The sequence below is a fragment of the Anas platyrhynchos genome, chromosome 3 (assembly GCF_047663525.1).
Source record: "Anas platyrhynchos isolate ZD024472 breed Pekin duck chromosome 3, IASCAAS_PekinDuck_T2T, whole genome shotgun sequence".
Taxonomy (NCBI): domain Eukaryota; kingdom Metazoa; phylum Chordata; class Aves; order Anseriformes; family Anatidae; genus Anas; species Anas platyrhynchos.
Genome location: NC_092589.1, coordinates 55,959,561 through 55,982,110, shown reverse-complemented (window position 1 = coordinate 55,982,110; position 22,550 = coordinate 55,959,561). Strand labels below are relative to the sequence as shown.

At 37.3% G+C, this 22,550-nt stretch overlaps 1 protein-coding gene across 1 annotated transcript in view; it reads left to right on the top strand.

The window, feature by feature from the left end:
* Nucleotides 1-1,140: 1,140 nt before the first annotated feature.
* NOX3 (NADPH oxidase 3) overlaps nucleotides 1,141-22,550 on the top strand; it is a 52,179-nt gene continuing 30,769 nt past the window's right edge. Inside the window, exons 1-5 of the mRNA XM_072035104.1 lie at nucleotides 1,141-1,149; nucleotides 9,460-9,555; nucleotides 9,772-9,882; nucleotides 11,669-11,753; nucleotides 20,666-20,811. Of these exons, the coding sequence (XP_071891205.1) occupies nucleotides 1,141-1,149; nucleotides 9,460-9,555; nucleotides 9,772-9,882; nucleotides 11,669-11,753; nucleotides 20,666-20,811 (447 nt within the window). The remainder of the gene's footprint in view (nucleotides 1,150-9,459; nucleotides 9,556-9,771; nucleotides 9,883-11,668; nucleotides 11,754-20,665; nucleotides 20,812-22,550) is intronic.

The following is a 22,550-nucleotide window of genomic DNA, read 5'->3' as shown; positions in this document are numbered from 1 at the left end:
ACTATGAAAATATGGTTTGAATGTGTCATCTTCCCAATTTGTCTTTATTCATTGTATCTTCTCCTTTTCGTGGTGTATTCATCCATTGTTCTCCCCTGCTGCCTATGTCTCTTCATGGATTGTTCTCAAAACAGAGAGATACTTTATAGACAGTGCCACCAGCTTATTTGAATTTAAGGTAATGGAAGCAAATAACATTTTAGTGGCAGAGAAATGATTCCAGAATACTTACAGCTTATTCCTTTATATATTGCTATACTGCAGTGTTAAAAATGATGACCTGAAATTATTTAAAATACATTTTCCACTTTGAACATGCTAGAAAATGCTGTGAACTCTTAGCTCTTGACCTCTCTTGTGCACGGTAGTGAATAGCCATCTGGAAAGGTTGTAAGTATTGCTGCTCTTCCTGTGAGTGCATATTATAACAGACACCAAGGAGTACATACAAATGACCCCTTAATCCTCCTGTGTTAAGCAAACTGTATTTTATTTTTAATTTAATATGGATCTAGGTTTTAACACTAATCTCAGAATGAATTTAGGAAGAAAATAAAGTCCAAACGAAGAGAAGTCATTCACTGTCTAAAAATCGTTCAGATAGCATACAGTTTATCAACTCTAGTAATTTTAATGCTACACAAATGAGAAATTTACATGGTTATGTGTTTTTTGGAAAAACGTGATTTGTGGCAAAACAGTCTTAAAAACATACCTATATACAATACCTTACATTAATTTAATGAAAGTCAATATTCATGTCATTGCAACTCATTTTAAGGGTATATGAAGTCACTTAAATATCTATGTTTCCCCCTTATCATTTCTTTTAATGTATCCAGTGAAAGAATCTAAGACTGACTCAATCAAAAATTGCCTTAAATATTCCAATGAAAATATCCAATCCAGTACTTGGAAACATTTCACCCTCATAAAAACTGACGGCTAATGGGATCACGAAGTTCTGAGTAAGAGCCCGAAATAAAATCAGACAAATCTAATAACTTCTTCATGAAAATTTTAACAAAAGATAAATTAATTTAGTTAAAATAAGAATGCTCATAGTCTAGGTTCGAAACTTCATAATGCTCCGGTCACTTTTTTTTCTAGTAAACTAAGATGAGATATCGGCACCACAAAATGGCTGAGGTAAGAAGGCCCCTCTGGAGATCATCTAGTCCAACTTCACTGTTCAGAGATGGGTCAACTACAGGAGGTTGCTCAAGGTTGTGCCCAGATAGGCTTTGAGTATCTCCAAGGATGGAAACTCTTGGACAACCTGTGCCAGTACTCAGTCACACACACAATAGAGAAATGTCTTCTGATGTTCAGAGGGAACCTCCTGTGTTTCATTTTGTCCCCACGGGTTCTTGTTCCGTCTGGACACCACTGAGAAGAGCCTGGCTATATTTTCTTCACATCCTCCTTGAATGTATTTTATACACATTGATAAAATCCCCCCAAACTTTTTCTTCTACAGGCTGAAAAATCTCATCTCTCCCAGCCTATCCTCTCATGAAAGTTGCTCCATACTCTTGAACAGCTCTGTGGCTCTTTGCTGGACTCGTTCCTATCCTTCGTGTTCTGGGGAGCCTAGCAGTGGACTCAATGTGGCCTCACCAAGGCTGATCAGAGGGCAAGGATCACCAATTGGCAGCACTCTTCCTCAAGCAACCTAGGAAGGTGTTAGACTTTGACACAAGGGTGCCTTGCTTGCTCACGGTCATTTTGTGGTCCACCAAAATCCCCACTGTCTTTTCTGCCAAGGTTTTTTCCAAAAGGTTAGCCCCCAGGCTGTCCTGATCCATAGACTTATTCCAATGCAGATGCAGGACTTGACATTTCCCTTTGTAGAACTTACCGGATTCATGTCAGTTCATTTTTTCCACTGGCTAAACACAAAACCTGTTATCACAGAAGGTTATCAGAATGTTAAACCACATTTCCCCTTCATAAAATCATACTGACTGCTCCTAATCACCTTCTGGTCCTTTACATGTCTGGAAATGTTTTCCAAGAAAATTTGCTTCATCACCTTTGTGATAATTGAGCAGAGGCTGACCAGATTGCAGTTCCCTATAGTTCTTACCATTCTTGAAGACAAGAGTGATGTTTGTTCTTTTCCAGTCCCTAGGAACCTCCTTCAGTCGTTACGAGCTTTCAGAGTAATTGTGAGTGCCCTTGCAGTGAAACCAGTCAGCTCCCTCAGCACTCATGGGTGCCATCCCATCAGGTCCTATGGACTGGTGTAAGTAGTAATTAAATTGCATTTGTAAAGATAAATAAATGCTGCTACAATTCCTTAGAATTCCTTAGAATGCATTTTTCACTTCTTAGCCCTTTTGATAAGAATATTATATTCTACTACTTTTTAATTCTCTGAGAAACACCTGAATTACTGCCTGTATAAAAATGAAGCCTAGAACCCTGCTGCATTGGAGAAGGCCTGCTATAGCAAGATGTCAGACCAAATAACTAAAGTGCTTGAACTAAGTTTGAGGCTTAGCTTTGAAAGGAGAAGGCTTTTCCCTCAGAAGCAGGAAGATATGTGTATTTTGCCACGTTAGTTGGAATGGCAGCTTGGATGTACAAGAATGGTGTAAGGGAGGGTTAGTGTTGCTGTTGTGATAAGGTTAGGGTGTGTGAGAGGAAAATACATGTATGAGAAGTGACTGTGTGCTGCAAGCTGAGCAACCTGGTCAGCACTGGAGAGCATGAAGAGCATTATGCATGTGCAGCAGTGCAGGGGAATTTTTGCTCTGGAGGAAGTGAATAACCAGCTGGCAGCCTTTCGCCTAGTCCATGTCCCCTGCAGATTCAGCTGCCCTACTAACCCTTGCCACCCTACATCCAACAGCAGCACAGTCCCCACTCATCCTGGTCTCTGGCTTCCCTTCTCCTTGCAGCTACTCTGAGCTGTGGTCAGCTCAAGTGCCTCTGCTTTCCTTCTAACATAAGGGAGCAACACCCCCATGTCACTCTGCCAGCAACTTGTTCATCTCAGGGCACTGTCCCACTCTCCCTCCAGCCAATGTCACATAGTGTAGGATGTAAAACACAGCTGCTCACCCCACATGAAAAGGTGTGTATGGATGGGGGGAACATCACCCCCCTCCGTCACCCCACCTGCCAGGGCTATGCCCTCGCTTATCCCTTACCCTGGGTAATCCTCAGCCTGGCAGAGCCTGCACCTATAAGTGGGATCCTGTGAGCACAGTCCTGCAAAAAAAGTGTCATGGGCTGCAGATCAATGGACTTAGTAGTTGCACCTGGTACAGGAGATGAAAAGCTGGAGAAAGGCCAGCTGATGCACAGACTAGTTGTGCTCTGTTGGAACAAGGCCAGATGAAAAATATCTTCTCTATTATGGGATTTTTCAAGTCTGTGACACAAAAGAAAACATGGATATTACTGTCATCTCTTTTTTTTTTTTTTCTTTTTTCTTCTCGCTCCTCGTTCTTCCCATTTCTCGCTTCATTTTTAACCTCTTTTCTACAGCTTGCTACCTACAAAAGAGCTAAAGGGAAAATCCGTCTGCGTCTAAAGCGAAAATCCGTCTGCATAACCCATGGACATCTCTCTCTCTTCTTTTTTTTTTTTTTTTTTTTTTTTCAAGATTTCTGCTTCTTTGAGAGGTTGTTTTGTTTTATTAAGCTGGAAAACAGCTCTTGTGGGAAAACCAACATTTTACACATATAATTAGGAAGGTAGGATGCTCTATTTCTGGAGATGTACAGTCAAGAGCTGGGAGATTTTGGCACTTATTGAAACAAATAGCTTTTGAACATCTGAAATTACTCCTGAATATATTTTGATTACAGTGTGAGCATGGTAATAAAGGAGTCCCTTGAGAGATAGAAGATTTGGATTCAAATATTAATATTACTTGGCTGGGAACTGATTATCTCCCAAGCTAAAGCTGTTAAACAATTTCTCATTGATAAACTCTGCCAGCTTGTGGAAAGACTCAGCATTGGGGCTGCCCTGTATAAATGATAGTAGCAATAGTGGTTCCCAGACTGGTCAGTGACAATCTTCCTTTTAGCCTCCAACATGACGTTTGATTTTAATTGCAGATCCCTTATGTTTTATTGTTTCAGCTCCTTATCTTGATTCCCCTGAGTGTATATGATGTAACCTGCAGTTGCCAGTCCAGGCACTGCTCTTCATTTGAGGTAGCCTTGACACCAGTATCAGGTCCAATAACACAGGGATAGAAACCACACCTGCATATCCATTATATTCCATTGGCTCATGGAATTCAAGACGAGCTGGACCTACCACAAAAAAGCTGTTTCCTCCTTTTAAAGGACTTTGTTCTTTTCTGCACAAAGACAGAAGTCTTTCTCTCGATTTTGTGCATTGTAACAAATGCACAAAATGTCTTGTAGACATAGCCCTTGCTTATGGACGTAAATATCCTTTAGTTGTGTTCCACAAATGCAAGTTTTAGAAATTAAGAAATTCTTGGGGCCCTGCTCCAGGCAATTGGTCATAAGCAGAGTAGAGAGATAACCACAAGTACAAAATCTACTCTATCATTGTTAATTCTGGCAGTTGTATCACAAGTGTTTTGATAATTGCATTTATTTTCTTTTCAATCCTACTTTTTGGGCCAAGATTTTTAATAAAACTCATGCTTTTTATTAAAAATTAAACATATTGTTACTGAAAAAAAGCTGCAAACGAGGGGCCATATGCTCTTGAAGTCTCCTTACTCATCACTGTCTCCCCCACTATCTTTTTTTAATTTCATAAATTTTAGAAGAATCTGATGATTTTTGAATCTTCAACACTGCTGAGTCTAATATTATTTAGGCTTTTAGAGCTTTAGGGATTTTTTGAATGCACTCAAACTCCAAAACAGTTTCCTCATTTGTAATGGAAGTTCATTAAAAAAAAAAATCCATTAACATTAATGAGGCACTTAAAAAAACTATAAGAAAATCTCTAAAAATGATGTAGCTGTTTTTCTCTTACTAGTCACTCAGTCACTGTTTATAGATATTCAATAAGATCCGTTTACAAAGCTGGAGTTAGAGCATGGAAGAATAACCAAAGCTGAACCTTGGCCTCTGTTCCTTCAGAATTGTCTCTAAAAGAAAAGCAAGCAAGCAAACAAACAAGCAAAACTATTTTAAAAGGAAAAATTTGCACTGTAGTTTCAAGAGCTTCCATCTCTCCACAAAAGTTGAATGGTTTATCAATTGTATTTTTCAGCTCCTTCACCATTCAGTGAAGACAAATATCCCTCTCACTTCCTAGACATTATAAGGAAATATTTTATAACCATAATGTAATGATTAGAGAACCCAAATCCTCATTTGGTATACTCTAATACAAAGTGAGTCTAATACACTCTGATACAACCAGCATGCATGATTGTTAGAAGGTCTGCAAAATTAGAGCACCCTGATCCTCTGGGTCACTTGTTTACCTGTTTATATTTATCCACCTCTTTATGTAGCATAGTGATGTTTATTGAATTCCTTGAGATTACTAACAGACATAAAGACAAGAACACAAAGAAAACTATGAAAGGTCTACAGCAGAGTTCAGAGTCAACTGAAATTTTTTTGCCTTTGAGAAACAAGGCATGCATATCTAATAGTAAAATTAGGACAGCCTAGCAAAATGAAATACATATAGGTATATGCATACAGTCTCATGATAATAATTAATTTGTCTTGTAAAGGGCAAGCACTGTAGAAAGTACTTTAAAAAAATTACTAACAACCTCAGACAGAGATTGCTGTCAAACAGAACTAACTGCAATACAGATCTGTAGCAGTAATTGATATAAACATTGACATTAATGTTGAGATAGTTAAATGGAAGAATTCAGCACCTCATAAACCTCTTTCCATGCAAAAACTGACCTTTCAAAGCTAATGACAGAGTTGCTTGTCTTTTCCATGGGAAGTTAGCATGCCCATCACTGCTTTTTCCCCAGTCTGCCAGAACAAACCTGTTTTCATCCTTATTCTAAATACCTTTTAGGACAGTTTTATCTCATGATAATGATAAAACAATATAGAAATGAAACACAGCTATTTCTTTAATCAATAAAATATCCTTTCTTGAGTCTTGTCTGAACAGTTTGTGCTAGAAATTGGCTAAGATAACCACAAATCAGTATAATAAAATGATGATGACCAGTTCCTTTGTAGAAAATGAAGCAATAAAGCGTTTTTGTTTTAGCATTATGTTTTTATTGATAGATACCATACTGAAGACCACACACGTTATCATTATATATGAGAAAAAACATAGCTGTTTCAACAGACAAAAAATAAAGTGCGATTGATTCATCGGCTCCTTTAAGAGCACTGGCATCTGGACCACATGCACTTCAAAGTCTAATGCTGTACTGAGATGTGCTGCTTTGAAGTACAGCTGCTGATCCAGACAAATTTTGGAGCCTAAACCAGCATATGAATCTGCTGTACTCAGAAAAAAATCTATTTCAGATGCCAGTTTTGACTCATTTTAGAAAATTGCTGTCTGGATCGGCTGAACTTCAAAGCAGAACATCGCAGTGCAGCATTTCCCTTTGAAGTGTAGCTAATCCAGATAGCTTTTTTTTTTTTCTTTTTTTTCCCTCCTCTTTTTTTAAAGTAGTTAAAATTGGCATCTGACCTTACTAGTATTTCTCCTCACTCTCTACACATTCTTCTTCCATTCTCCCTTATTTCCTTTTCTTCTGACCTCTGAGAAATACAGCAATACTTGTTATCTTGTTAGCTTCTGCGTTATCAAAGCTACTATAAAGAGGGTGGTTTGGGGAATAGCCTCTATCAAGTCACATAATAGGCAATGGCCAAATAATGCACATGGCTTGTCACAAAAATTTATTGATAAAGAATTCATAATTATGCTATCTAGGAAAAATAAAGCTGAAAATAAATTTATTGTAAATGCTTGTATTCAAAATATTAATAATCATGTTTCCACGGTTCTGGTAACTCATATTTGTCATTAGTACTAGCTTAAAAAGTAGATGAGCTTAATAGCAACTGAATTGAAAATAATAAAAATAAAAATAATGTTTTTAAACTATATTGTCAGCAAAAGGTCTTTGGGGTCAAGTCAGGAAGGCCTCAAGGAAATGGTGTTACTGGGTAAGGAAGGAGATCACAGGCAGAGTTTGCATAGCTTCGGGGAAGGGGTCCAAGGGCAAATGCAGATCACTCATCAGGACAGGACAGAAAAGGAGCTAAGACCAGGTCAGGGCCTTCCTGCAGAGGCTGTTGACCACATTTGAAAGCAGCCTGGGGGAGAAACCTCAGCTTCCTTCCCCCAGTAAGATCAGCTGCTGTCAGTTCCACAATATAAGCAGAGCCAAGGGGAAGTGATTCCCCTCCAGAGAAGGGCAGAAAAGGCACTAAATTATTATTCTTTCTTAGCAAAGGAAAATCAGAAAATGTGTTCTTCACAATGAATCAAAATTATGGTGCTGGCCATTCAAATAACCACCTACTAAAAAGTCATGCACAGACTAACCTTATTCTCTGATAAACTGACCTGTCAAAAGGTTTTGATCTTCCTGATAGATACTGAGATCTCCTCACCCATTTTTGCAGGTGGCTCATTAAATCCTTGCTGGAACAAACCTCTGAGGAGAAGAAAATAGCTGAACATCCTCAGTACAAACTTGGCGGAACAGAAACATCTGGTTTTGTAAATAAAAACAAATCCTGGAAAAACGAGTAAACTCTAGCCCTGGACAGTATTTGTGTATTGCATTTGGAAGAGGCTTGTATTTCCTGAGTACCTTAAGTGCTGCCAAAGCCACATCAGCAGAGAAATTGTGGGAGCAGGGTCAGGAGCACATGAAGAGCCACCTGCCAGGCTGCTTTAGCCACACATGTGAGAAAGGGACACAGCTTTCCTAATCCCTCTGTACTCAGACCTCTGAAGTAGGCATCTTCCCCTTACCTCATAGATAATGGATGAAGGCAGCTGAAGTTTGTGAGGCTTGACAGGGAAGCCTGGGAGGAAATTACTTGTTGTTTCTCTCCTCCTAGAAGAGAGGGAAGGAAGCAGAATTTGTGTCCTTACACCAAAGAGTAATAGGAGAAAGTAACTGTGTATTTTTCATTGCAGTCAACTGAATGAAAAACTATCACGCATTTTAACATTACCATAGTCACAAGAAATCCAGATGAATGTTACAGGGGCACCCTTTATTCTGACAATTCCTGACTCCTGACTGGGTGACTTTGCCATCTCCAAGTTTGTTTTGTTGTGTGGTGTGTTTGTTTTTTTGGTTGGTTGGTTGGGGTTTTTTAGCAGTTCTGAGTACAGTAATGCACAAATACAGGATACTCTCATTTGCTACTAAATTAGAAGACAAATCATGAAAAACTGTGATATTCTGCTCAAACTGAAAAAAAAAAAAAAAAAAGTGAAAGGAAAGAAAAAGCAAACAAGACAATATCAGTACAAGAGGACAATTTAGTGACAGCATCTCTCATTTGCTGAGAAATAACTTTGAGGAGAAGGACTGGACAATGACCAGCATTTTATTTACACAGGTCACAAGACACATCATTTGGGTGATCTGCTCTTGTCGCGGAGTCCTTAATTAGAAAATTCCTAGAGAGCTCCTGCTCCCAGTAGGTGCTTATTAAAACCTAAAGACAAGAGGAGTTAGTAGAAAAGCCTGAGGAATGGATGGAGAACTCAGGTTACACTACAAGGCAAGAGTCAGCTGCTCATAGCATAGGAAGAGGCACTCAGGATGGCATGTTGGATTTTGAATGAAAAACTCTCGGTCCTGTTATTAGTGAGTATTTTTAGTATTAAAAAGAAAAGAAAAAAATAATTGGATATATATAAATATTTTAAGCTTGTTTAAAAGACATTTTATGGTTTGCTTACAGTAATACTCCCAAGCTAAATGTAAAACTTGCTATAAAATATTCAGCAGCCTTTTTATAACTAGTCTTAAAAACAATTTAAAGTCTTACTGTTTTATTTTTAATTATTTCTAAGTCCATATACATTACTCCTCAGATAAAGGCAACTGGGGTTTGGAATTGTGATTCAATTATATTCTGTATCATTTTCAGAGGCTTTGGTGAATGCATGGGGGGCAGAGAAAGGAATTTCCTTAGCTCCTAACTCCCTCCATTTCTGGAATTCTTTAATTTTAGCTTTTATTGCCTTTTTGGAGACCAGACTAAGCTCTGTGTTTAAGATCAAGTTTACCACCACACAGTAAATGTCATCTATATCCTCTGTTGGGGATGTGGGGATAGGGCTATAATCCTGCATTTGCTAAGATAACCTCATTCCAGCAGGCATTTGTGATTTCTATCATGTGTGATCAAGAGCTGCATTGCACACTGATTTTGAAGTATCTCTCAGATACTTTTCAAACTATAACCATAACCAGTTTTATATGCATTAAAAATACTCTAAATGTCACTAATCTGCAGCCTGTCTGCTTTGTAGTTGGTGTGGCTGGGATTGAATTTATATTTGTTTATTGATACCTTCTATTGGTATGAAGACGAAGATGCTTACACTTATACACGGATTATGCTGGGAGTAAGTACTAATTTGATTGTTAAAGTGCTCCACAAGAAGAATGTATGCATAGTCTGATTTTATTCACAGTTTTCATGATAGTATTTTTTTGATGCTTCAACAGTAATTTTCACATATAAAAGTATTATGTTACTGTAGTATTTCCTTTTCGTTTTTTTTTTTTTTCTTACTGTACCAAACTTGTAATCTAATTTCTTTATAATGTTATATATACAGTCAACGCTGGCGTGGGCAAGAGCTTCTGCAACGTGCCTTAATTTTAACTGCATGCTAATCCTGTTACCAGTCAGCAGAAATCTTATTTCATTCTTAAGAGGAGCAAACATTGTAAGTACCATTTCTCATATAGACATATTATCCTCCCCTTTTTACTTCTGTAGTTCAGCAATATTGTCCATATCAAACAATTTCCAAGGAACTTTAATTTTTGATAGACAAGTTTGTACATTGTTGCCTAGCTATTACCATTTAAATTGTCAGTATTCATGACCGAGGAGAAACAAATGGCTTATTTAACACAGCACTGAATGCAACAGTGATTTTGGCAGCCACTGCATAGCATGGTGTCATGAAGTGAAAAGTGAGGAGCTACAAACATAAGAATGCAACTCGGACAAATGGAGACAATATGTATCCATCATGAGTATCCTGTGTAACTGCAAAGTGAAAATCAGTAAGAGGAAATGTACAGATAAATGTGTCACAAGGATAATAAGGAACATGTTTAAACCCTTTTGACTGAGTGGCCACCATTCAGGTCTTCCCTTCTTGTAAACATGAGTATTTGTAATTGAGTTGTCATCTGCTTAGAGGCATTTACATTAACCTCAGCATTACACATAGGAAATACTTATGGCTTTATCTCTACTAGCTATAGCTTCAGCTTGCAGTGAACTATTACAGTCACAGCAATTCCAATACCACAAGTTTAGGTAAAAAATCACTGATCACTTCCTGACTCAAAGAACAATTGGAATTTAGAAATCATAGCATTAATTTATTCTACTGTAAGTATGTTATTATTTTCAGGTTTTTTATTTGTTTGTTTGTTTTTTTCTTCAGAGCGCTGTTACATTTCAAATGGTCTTTAGGGGTTGGGAATTCATACTGTTTTATAATTTTTTGAGTGTAAGAGCTGAGAATTTAAGAAAAAAAATCTTCCTGGACTTCAGTTTGTGAATTACAAAATATTTCCATGCTCACTTAAATGCTGTTTAAGAACTTGGAGAACTGGAACTCCTCTCACAGATGATTAAAATTTTGATTTTCTGAACAATATTCTGCCTTTGGTAGGAAGCAACTTGACTGGCTCCAGCACAGTCAGCTCAGGGCTTGATCCAATGACCTTCCAAAAGTCATTGCCATCCCACGTGCTCCAAATTTTTGGATGATTTGTTAGTTGGGAAGCAACGTGGATCAGGATCATACATATCAGGATCTTTGGCATGGAAATTTGCCAGGCCAAATGAGCAATCCAGACAGCCAGCACACACCTCAGAAGTTGAGTTAGGCCCGCCAGTGCTGTCCAGGCTCCAGCAGAGCATGTTAGCTTTGGCTCACTGCAGCCCACCCTGGCCCCAGGTGGGTTCTGTGCAGAGCCACCCAGCTACCCACCAGCATGCCAACATCCAGCACATCCTGTAATGGAAATACGCCTCAGTAATGAACAAGCATGCAAACACCCGAGGTCTAGACAGGCTCACCATCCTAGGGTCTGCATTTCCTGAAAGCAGCAACAATGCTTTCATTGTAAGTTCTGAGCTTGCAAGCAGTGGTGGCCCAGCCTAGTTATGCACGCAGCTAGGTCTTGTGTTTTTATGCCAACAAACGAGTTGTCAACCTAAATAAAACACATAAATGTCACACAGAAAAGCAGCAGAGTTTTGCCCAACCTGATTTTGAGCCCCTCATAGACTGAATAGTTTTAAGAAAACATGGAGTGTTACTAAGCTGAAAACACACACTTAAACCCCAAAGTTTGAATCAGAACTTCCACCAAATTCCTTCAACATTAGATTTTAAAATATACTGAACTCCTCTGTTCTCCTCTCCAGAATGTGAGTTGAAAGTAGTAATAGGAATGGTATAAAACAACTTTTGCTTTTTCACTAAGTGCTGTGGAGGAGCACTGAGGAGACAGCTTGACAAAAACATCATATTTCACAAGATGGTTGCCTATGGAATATCTGTAAATGCAAGTAAGCTTTCTTTATTTTACTTTGTTGTTCTTCTTTGCCTTTGAACTGTTTTGAATTTCACAGTGATTCTGTAGTCCCCATCTGCTCTGATGTGTGCTATTTTAGTGCAATCATTTGGTGACTGCAAATTTAAACAGGTGCTGGAGTCCCAGCTGATTAATGATTTGTAACCTTTTTTCTCTTTTTCTTTTCTTTTCTTTTCTTTTCTTTCTTTTCTTTTCTTTTCTTTTCTTTTCTTTTCTTTTCTTTTCTTTTCTTTTCTTTTCTTTTCTTTTCTTTTCTTTTCTTTTCTTTTCTTTTCTTTTCTTTTCTTTTCTTTTCTTTTCTTTTCTTTTCCAGGAGAAAAGTTTGATTACAAATAAACTTTCAATTTGGACAGTAACTACTAGCTGCCCTTTAGCTAATGCAACCAGCTTGTATGTTCTTAATATCTGGTGTAAGTAACTTACACTAAATCCCCATGAACAAATGTTTGGGTGGATGAAATTGCATTATAGTCTGAATTCCTAAGGAAATGGTGTTTAAAAGTCACATTGTTCATCTGTCCACTGCTGCATCCTCTTCTATAACTTTCCATTCAGGTAATACATTTTGTCTGACTTTGAGGCAAGCAACTGTCTCAAAAATATTACATTCCTAAATATTTTTTAAAAATAGGTTACGGGTAAAGGGAACTCATTGCCCCTATGAAGCAAAACCTGTATTTTGAGATTTGAAGTTTTCTGTCCTGCTTGTTCTTGTGACTATTCATCTACAGATGTTCATTCACCTGGCTGGGAAGAAGACACAGTACTCTCCTGTTCCATAAATGGTTAAAATACCTGAACAGGACTGAAGTTTGGAGGAATTTAGACTGCATATGGGGAACAGGTGATAGCATGGGAAAGAGCAATATGCAGAGAAGAAAGAACAAATGGCAACGTAAGAAGGACATAAGCACATAGAGGTGGAGAGGTATTTAGGTCAGACAGCATTGTTGTCTTAGAAAAAGTGAAGAAGACATGGGAGTTAATCAGGATTATTTACAATCATAATACATTGGAGGGTAAAAGTTCTACCCCCGGGCTATCAGGTGGATCTTGGTCCCAATATTCTTTTCATTCTGTATTTAGGGGTTTCTTTCCTTTGCATATATGGACAGTCAATATCTCCATGTAGAGAGACAAGAGTCTGGCATCAGGATTGTTATCAGGAACCAACAGCTAAAATTTGGCCTTTGTATGCAGCATTAAAGAATTCGGAGGGGAAGGTTGGAGGATGAAAATGTGCATCCTATAGTACATTATGATGATTTACTTATCTGTCATGTCCATTCATCTATCAGAATTCAGTTTCGGCATATAGCAGATTCCTACAGAATGCAACATTGCTTCTCTAATTAACAAATCAACCCAGGAATGTAAATTAACCAGCTTCTACTTGGTGTATAATTTGTCATGCTCCAAAAAGAAAGCAAAACTGCACAGTCAAAGCCTTTATGTTCTGTGTGTGTGTGTGTGTGTGTGTTTGTTTGTTTGTTTGTTTTGGTTTTTACTTTGTTTTTTACATTCATATAAAAATGTTTGTTATTGCACTACGATGGACAGTTTTGGAAGTGTAAGTCTATCAGAAAGGTGATTACATTATAGCCTCAGTATTTCCAAGAAAAAACAATCCAGCAAACAAACAAAAACAACAACAACAAAACAGAGTTCATATAAAATGTCAGAAAACACCACTATTTAATTTAGTTACTCTCTAGAGAGAAATTGAATTAGTAGTTTTTGGTTGTTTTGTTTGTTTGTTTGCTTGCTTGCTTGTGTTATTTTTTTCCAAAATATAAAATGGACAAATAGTTGATGAGATAATTGAGGAAGAAAACCAAATACAGGGAAATTTGATGAAAAAAAAGACAACTCATGAACTCATGTTTCTCTAATGGATACGTTGAAAACAAGTATCTTGTCTGGGAAAACACCACATCATGACACCAAGACAGCCTTGGTTAAAGAATGACCAGAAGCTCAGATGTCCAAAATAAATTTCAAATCTATTAAAAATAATGATAATAATACTAAATCAATCTACATTAATAATAAATCAATCTATTGTGAAAGAAAACCAGCATTCCTTCTTTCAGAGAAAAGAGGTACCCACAAGTATATCGAGTCCCTTTTAAAAAAATGTAACAATATTAAATTGATGTATAAGTAGATGCAATTTTTTTCTCAGCTGACACATTATTTATCCAGGCACTACCAATATTGCCTTTTGTTAGACAGAAGCATAGTCAACTCCTATTAGACTATTGCAATTTAGTAATTCTTAGTTAAGTGAGTGTTCTACCCTGTATGATCAATAGCTTAAATGTGGCAGCAAGTTAAACCAATTTGCAGATCAGATCAGTAAGCTTATCCTCACAATATAAAATTGTAGACTTCTTTATTGTTAAAGTAACATGCATTCATCTCAGCTTGCCAGGTGGTGTTATTCCAGCATATTTATTCAATAGTGTGCTAAAAATAGTCAGCATGACGTTAGTATTGTCTGGCTTCTAGCAGTCAGCCAGCTCAGCTGAGGTGTGCGTGGCCTTGGAAAAAGTACATCTGTATCTTTAATTTTTCATCAACTCTAATACAAAGTCAAGATCGGGCTTTAATTGGTCAGGTCATAAAGGGATATAATTGGAGACTAGTGGAAGAGGAAAGTTGGAGGGAAGAGAGGGTAAACAATGCTATCTATAATCAAGGGCATCGTTGAAAATTCAGTAAAGGGAATTCTGCTTAGTTTGGCTTCCTGCATCCTGCATGCCTGTCTATGATAAGAGCTGTCTGGGAGTTATTCACCCACTAATAAATCTTCCTTATGGACCTGTAATTCTGCTAGAATAAAATCATTGTTTCATGCACTCAGTCTGATGAGTGCAAATCATTCTGTACTTTCTAATTCAAAAAGGGATTTTGCGGTTGAGAGACAACAAACTGAACCTAAAGATATCTACAAGAGATAGTAAATAACATTTTGTACAACTCCTTTTTCTCACTGTTTTGTCACTGTCATAAGAAAGTATACTTATACATTTTATGAAGCCAGCACTGTTGGGGGAACTTTTTTTTTTTTTACTTTGGCATACAGTGCATGTTTTGAAGAACAATCCATTCCTTGTATTGTTTTGGTGCTTGTAGAAAGGTTATACAGATATATTGCTGCAACAGTGTTTGAATTATGAAATGAATAATGCTTAAGCAACTAAGGGAAAGTAGGGGAAGGACAGAAGGTTTCTTTGTAGTTTGTCTGTTTCAAATGGTGGTTCCTGTTCCTTAGAAATTCCCATAGTACATTTTTCTTTAAAAATCCACTAAATGCAGACAGAAATACAGTGATACCAGATGTGTTTGTCTTCTGACAAGATCTTAACTATCTACAATTAAAAAATAAAAATAAATAGGAAACCTTTCAATTTTTAGCCATTGTTTGATAGTGATTCCTATGTGGAGGGCTCTGGTGATCTGAGTAATATTTTTTTGTGTAAACTAGGAAATTTTCAGGAAAATAGACTCTTATCTTCAAAGGAGGTTTAGCTGATATCTCAGTATTGTGCTTCCAGAAATTGCAGAAAATCAAATTTCCATTGTGTTGTTGTTGTTGTTGTTGTTTTGTTTGTTTGTTTGTTTGTTTTCAGTCAGATTGTTTAGCTCTAGACCTAGTGCAAATACTAGGAAGAAAAATATACTAAAGATTATAAGCTTCCAGCTAAGATAAAAACCAGTCCAAGTCAAGCTCTCGTTTGATGTTTACAACCATTAAACAATAAAAATCTAATGCAAGTTCATGTGTGGTCACTCATGTACTTTTAACATAATCAATACTTTTTTGATCCACAAAGACAGCACAAAGCTGAATTAAATGTTGTCTGTAACCAGAAATGGCATAAGGCACTGAGTTTCAAAAGACTACAGTTTTGGTCAGGGGCAGAATTGCCTGTGCTTGTCTTAAGTTCCTGCAGAGCTGGTCTCTTCACTGTGGTCATAAAGGCCAGGATCTGACCCTTTGACCATGATGGGCTGGTTAACCAAAACATTTAACTGCTAGCAGCAAGCTTCATTTTGATTACTATCCTGTACAGGCATGCAGAAAATGACAGAGAGAAATGTTGTCCTCAGATAAACACATGCAATTTCTGTTTGGTTCAATGAGAGTTGTGCATGCTTCACTGAAGGCACAATTGGCTGAATAAGACTAGCTAAATTGACCAGACTTTCAAGATAATTTAATTACTTCTTTTTGTATTTAAGAATATGTACAGTAAACACCATGCTCTAATAGCAACACTTTCCCTCCCCCACTCTTTCCAATAAAACCTTTTATTTGATCTCAGAGGTGGACTGCATAGAACATCTCAGGGTCAAATACAAATTAATGCATGTTAAGTGCTTCAGAGGTTCCAGATGTTAAAAACAACAGTTGAAATCTTTCAGTCTTCATGCACTGATAAAAAAAAACAAAAAAAAAAACAAAAAAAAAAACAACAAAACTTTGTTTAAATGATTACATGATTTATTCTGTACTTTATAGTTAGTCATGCAGAATGTGGAAAACATTGAACTGAAAATCCTAAGATGTAGTACCTGACACACTGCTCTCATGATTAGCTTATCTAAGCTGTGCAGGAAAAAAAAAATGCACACACACACACAAAGACAAAAAAAATGCTGTAAACTCAGATTTCAGAAATTTGCATATTAGTTTTGGAATTACTTGGTAATTTCTATACACTGCAGATGCAAAGGACCTTCAGAAAGTATACTTTTGGGAAGTAAAATATTTTAGTTAATGGCAATGCATTCAGTGCCAGATTTTTTAGTCTGTTACAATTATTGTATACTAAATGAACCACATTGAAAATGGAATTAGATCTTCGCATTACTCTTACCATTCAACTATAATTCACTTTTAGACTGAATCATTTTTTCCTAGCAGCACAAAAAAACAACACCAGAAATATTAATCTAATGACACTCAAGGCAAAATTTAAGATCATGTGTGATTGAAGTAAACCAATATATTCAGTACATTAGCTTGAATATTAATATTTTTCATTATATCATTATATTCTATACATCAATAGCTTCTACAGAATACATGTAGGTTGCAGACAAGGCTTATCCTGTTCATTCCATAAGTCTTCCACACTTGCAATACCCTCTACCTGACAGATGAAAGTTTGAGAGAATATTCCTCAGAAGGGAAATGGGGTAAGTCCCTAAGAAGAGTGTAGGATGATGTTTTCATTGACAGTAAAGCAGAACAATATGCAGCTGGGAAAAAGAAAAAAAAAAAAAAAAAAAAGAAAAAAAGAAAAAATAATAATAAAAAAGTAAAACCGTGTCTTTTAATAGCCTACAGAAATACTGTGCTAGGTTAAGGAGCAGATAACAGATTTCTTCTTCCAGGGATAAGTCACAACATGATTAACTTTCCATATATCTTAGGTAGAGACCTTCTTGGGAAGTGATATCTATTCAGCCCACAGGATTTTATTATTTATTTATATAAATAAATAAAATTATTTTGTGCAGGATTACAAATACTTTGTTAAGAAGCATGGACCTCTATTGTTCAGGAAGAAAGTACCACTTCATCTCACTTTAGGCACTCGACATGTAGTAGGTAACACAGAGTTTTCTGTCTCTGTTGATGTGACTAGACATCACTGCAGTTTGAGGAAAGTGCACAATTTGGCAGCTTTTTAAACAACAGAAATGTGTTCATTTTGCATGAAGACTTCACAATGTGCAATATCCATTCTTCATAGATTTAGATATTTTGAAGGCAAAAGAAAATATATCATATTATGAACACAGATTCAAACCTCCAAATCTAGTCAATAATTCTATTCTGAAGTGAACAAGTCCAAAACCTGCAGTTTATTTGCTGCAGGGAGCCCGTGGAAAGACAATGCTTTGGATCACAACTGTGTGAAATTCATGTTGTCTCAAGGCTGTGGTGACTATTTACACTATGCCAGAGTTATAAAGCCCATCCTGCAGGAACAGGGAACAAGTACAAGTACCATTACTGATTCCTCCACTAATCACTTGCAGATGCCAAGATAAAACTCCTCTATGGAAGTCCACTCAGAGATTCACTGTCAGGGCTTCCCAACCTTGGAATTTTTTTCTACTCCTTACCATTGTCAGGTACAAGACTACAAGCAGCATAGAACTCCACAACTTCAATCCCACCTTCCAAGTGAGCTTTTTCAGATGTCAGAGAAATCGGGTCTGCATCAAGCAATGAATTGGTTCCCTTCCAGCTGGATCTGATAACATCCTTACCAGGCCAAAACATCTGTTCAGAAAGGAGCTCCACGTAGGAACAACTCCTTCCTCCCCACTCTGCATTTAAAAATGCTGTTACGCTTAAATACATAAACAATGTTTATATACTGCTTATATATCAGTTGTACTCTTGGGAACAGATTGCCACAGCCCCCACACAGCTGCCACCTAAACCCTGCAGCTTGGAGCCTCTCAGGCATTTGGGTTCTGACAGTCTGCATCCGCACGTCTCCCTCCCTGTTTGTGGTCTCATGCAATCTTCCAGCATACTGAGGGCATGGCTGCAGCAAGCACCTCAAGCCTGGTGGTGGCCAGGCTGTTTTACATGCAATGCCTAATACATAATGATGTACACAGGACATGCTGGGTCACCAAGCCCAATACCCTTTAATGCTGGTAGTCACGTCACATACTTTATTTTATAAAATGAGCCTAAAAGCTGCTTAGATTGCTTGATCCCATTATCCAGTTTATTGAAAGGTTATTTTAGAGTTTCATTCCTGTGATGGCTTGAACTTGTCTTCTAATTTCCAGTCTCATTTTATATCTGTGCAGTTTACACCTTTTCGGATTCAGTCTACACACTGCTGAAGCTATTCTAGTTTGTGTGAATTCATTATTCATTGGAACAAAGATTCAGAAAAAAATGGGGGCTTGATGTTGTATTGTGGATGCTCAGGATATTCATTTGGGATGACAATAAATAAGTGATTATTTTTATTAAGGGTTTCTTCAGAAATGGCTCACAAGAGAATAACCAGTGAACCTGGTGACTAGGTGCTTTGGTTTAAGTTCCTACTCTTAGTTACATATAGGAAGGATTTAAAAGCAGGTCTTTCACTTAAACTAACATTCATTTTGTATGACACAACCTTTTGCATGACAACCTGACAGTCAATCAGAGTGTGTTTGGAGCAACCAGTGCTTTAGTGGATCCCATCAGAACAGAGTGTAAATAACCTCTCTCCAGCCTGGACAGATGGTGTTGGGAGGCAGAGTGCAATATTCCACCTTTTTGCACTAGATGCTTCAAGCACTTCCATGGCCAGCATCCTGCCTTAACTTGTATTCCCATGCCTGTAGCACTTTCCACATGTTGTGTAGGAGCTGCATAGGGAGTGAGAGAGCTCATTAAGTGAATAGGCATCTAAAAGAATTGCAATACAAAAGTCCTTATGCATTAAACCCTGTTTACAGCTATAATTACACAATGACTAGTGCAGTAAGGTATTACTTTTGTGCAAGGAGTAACGATTAAAAAGGGGGAAAGAACAAAAAAGGGAAAGGGAAAGGGAAAAGGAAAGGGAAAGGGAAAGGGAAAGGGAAAGGGAAAGGGAAAGGGAAAGGGAAAGGGAAAGGGAAAGGGAAAGGGAAAGGGAAAGGGAAAGGGAAAGGGAAAGGGAAAGGGAAAGGGAAAGGGAAAGGGAAAGGGAAAGGGAAAGGGAAAGGAAAAAAAAAAGAAAAAAAATACTATTTTAAGAGAATATTGTTCAGGGAAACAGATCGTATTTGTTTTGCTGCAAATACTGTTTTTTAGGTAGTTTTTTTTGATGGTCAGGGACAGTAAAAGGTAAACAGTGAAGGAGGGATGGTGATGGGAAGCTAATTATAAAATCTAGAAATAGTGTATCCTAATAGCTCTACTGTAAACACATAATTGTTTTTCATTGTTTTTTTCATCCTTCAGCATTTAATACTTTGACTTAATTACAACTTTCCTGTAATGGATTTGAGAATCTCTCATACTAAAAACTGTGAAACCCTACACCTAGCATGATTATGACTTTATCTATGTTAGCCAATAATAAAACAAAGTTTTTTTTTTTCCTCTTTTGAAATTATCATCTTCCTACTCAGGAAAAGGATTATGAGAGAGTTCTTACTTCACTCAGACATTTTTCTAAACTGGCCATTTGCTATCCCTTTTGGGAGCAGGCCAGAAGTAGAGGTGATATATTATCCTCAGGGCAAATCAGAGCTAATCCTGTGATTCAGACCTCTTCCTTAAAATCATAGTTCCTGTGGGTTTCCCAGGCTCCACCAGCATAATGTGATATTATATCTGCTTGGCTTGTTGATAAGGGTAGATTTTGAATGTATCTCTTAAATCTTCTTATTTCAAGCTGCAACATAGTCTGTGCCTAAAATGGACAAGGTAGAGTCTTGTGAACCAAAGTTAGACCTTGACACTTCTTAGTCTACAAATTAAAAAAAAAATTAAAGTCTATAAATTTTAAGTCTATAAATTAAAAAAAAAAAAAAAGTGTTTTAATTAGTTTGTTTTGTACTCTTTAAAAAGAGAGGCAACTGCCTTTATCTCATCTCTCAAGAGGTTCATCTTCAATGACACCAAAGCCTGCAGGGCACTTGACTGTAAACATGGGAGATGACCATGGAACTTCTCCTCTCGGGTTTGAAGCAGTTGCAACTTATGAAACATATATAAGATCAAATTTTCAGTTTATTCTATGCAATGCTCTCGATCTGTGCACAGGCTTTTCAAATAGCCTGGAGTGTGCTTAATGAAGCTCCTTCTGGTGCAGCGGACACACGCAAGCGTGTCTAATTTTGCCCCATTCTTCCCTAATGTAGCCATCCATATTGTTGCCCACTTGATCAACATTGAGCGGTATCATAACAGCCAGTCAGAGGAAGCAGGGGAGTTACAGAAAAAACTTTCTGGCCTTGGCAAAAGCCCAAATGAAAGCTACTTGAACCCAATCAGAACCTATGAAATGGTAAGCTGCCACTTTTTGGTTTTCCTCATGAAAAAAATTTCCTCTGTGGATTCTATTGTCGGGAAAACTATATTTCAAAGCCTTTTAACCAGAGCGAGAAGGTGCTGCCAGAGGTTAACCTCAATTTCAGCTGAAAACACTTACTCAGAGCTGCAATTTTCAGGTTACTAAGCTCAAAGAAATGTCTATAGTATTTTAATTAGTTTGTCAGGAGATTGCTGAGAGGGAGGGTAAGGAGTGTCATGAATAGTAGACAATGAAACAAACCTGCAAGGAATTTAAAAAACTAAAGTAAACTATAAATATATAGAGCTAACACAACTTCTCTTTCTCTTTTTCTTTCTTCTTCCTTCTAGAAAAAGAAGTAAAAAACAAAGGAAATAACACCAATAGTACATAACACTTCTTTCATTGTTGTTACTTGCCTCTCCCCATGTGTTATCTTCCCAGTCTGGGGGTTGGTTCTACCCCATTACGTGTAGAGTGTGGCTGCCCAGGGAAAATAATAAGCAACATCCAGAGGCTTGTTGTCTATGGGAAGCACTATATCCCGTGCACTGGGAAGCTAGGGACAGTGTGTGCAAGACTGCAAATAAATGGGTGTGTTTGCTCTCAACATGGGTGGAGATCTTTCTTAAAAGACTCATGAGGTAAAGAGGAACGCAGTCTTTCTGCAGTGCATGAGTGTAAAACATGCAAAAGTTGCTCTGCTCTTTTCCTTATTCCATTATACTGTACATCAGATGCTATCTGTTTCCTTGTGTACATTGCTGTATGCTGTATGTCCTGCCAAGAATCCCATATGTATTGCTTCTGCTCTTGAGGAAATTCATGCATATCTAGCATATAGTGAAGGCTGTTTGAACATCCTGGATTGGGGGCCTTTCAATCAGAAACAAAGTGAGATGATGGCTGGACAACCATCAAAGGATTTCATAGTGCTTTTCAGTTACAAGGCATTTTGTCCTGTTTTTTTCTCCAGTTTAGATAATGTGACTTCTACATCTTTCTAAACAAACAAACAAACAGTTCTTAAGTTTGAAGAAAAGGAAACAAATCAACAGTCTCAAGAGTATGATGTCTTGATGTTAGTGCTGAGAAAATAGCCAAAGCAGAACGGTGAGCAAGGACAAAGCTGCCTAGTTTCTTAAATACTTGGTGCCCGTTCTCACCACTTACACTTGAAATGTAAAACATAGGAGAGCTCACAGTACTGAATGGCAACCTACTGCCTTCTAGTACACATTTTTTCCTTCACTAAGTCTTCCCATGGTAATATTATTGATAGGTAGGCTTCTAATTAACATTAAGGTCCTAAGTACCCTTGAGAGGGAAAGCTAGAATTTTCTGAGATTCTTTCCCAGATTTTTCATAGCAATAGACTCCACAATTACTTTCTAATTTACAGCCTAGATTATACTCTAACCTCTAATGTTTATATTTCTTTTATCTCACACCTCTGTCTTAGTACCTATACTCGGAATTAATAAATTATGAAGGAAAGCAAAGAAAAGATTTCTTCTAACTTCAGAGAAGAAAGTTCTGAGAACAACAATTCAGGTTTCTTTTTCTGTTCCATTTTAACCCTCCAGTAGTGATGTACTAAGTGTCTTTGACATTTTTCCTTGTTTCATCTCAACATTCAACTAGCCACTGTAGTGGAAATGTTCAAAATATCACCTAGATCAATCCTGTTAACATGTAGAAGAATCTGAATACACTCTTCACAGTCACCAATT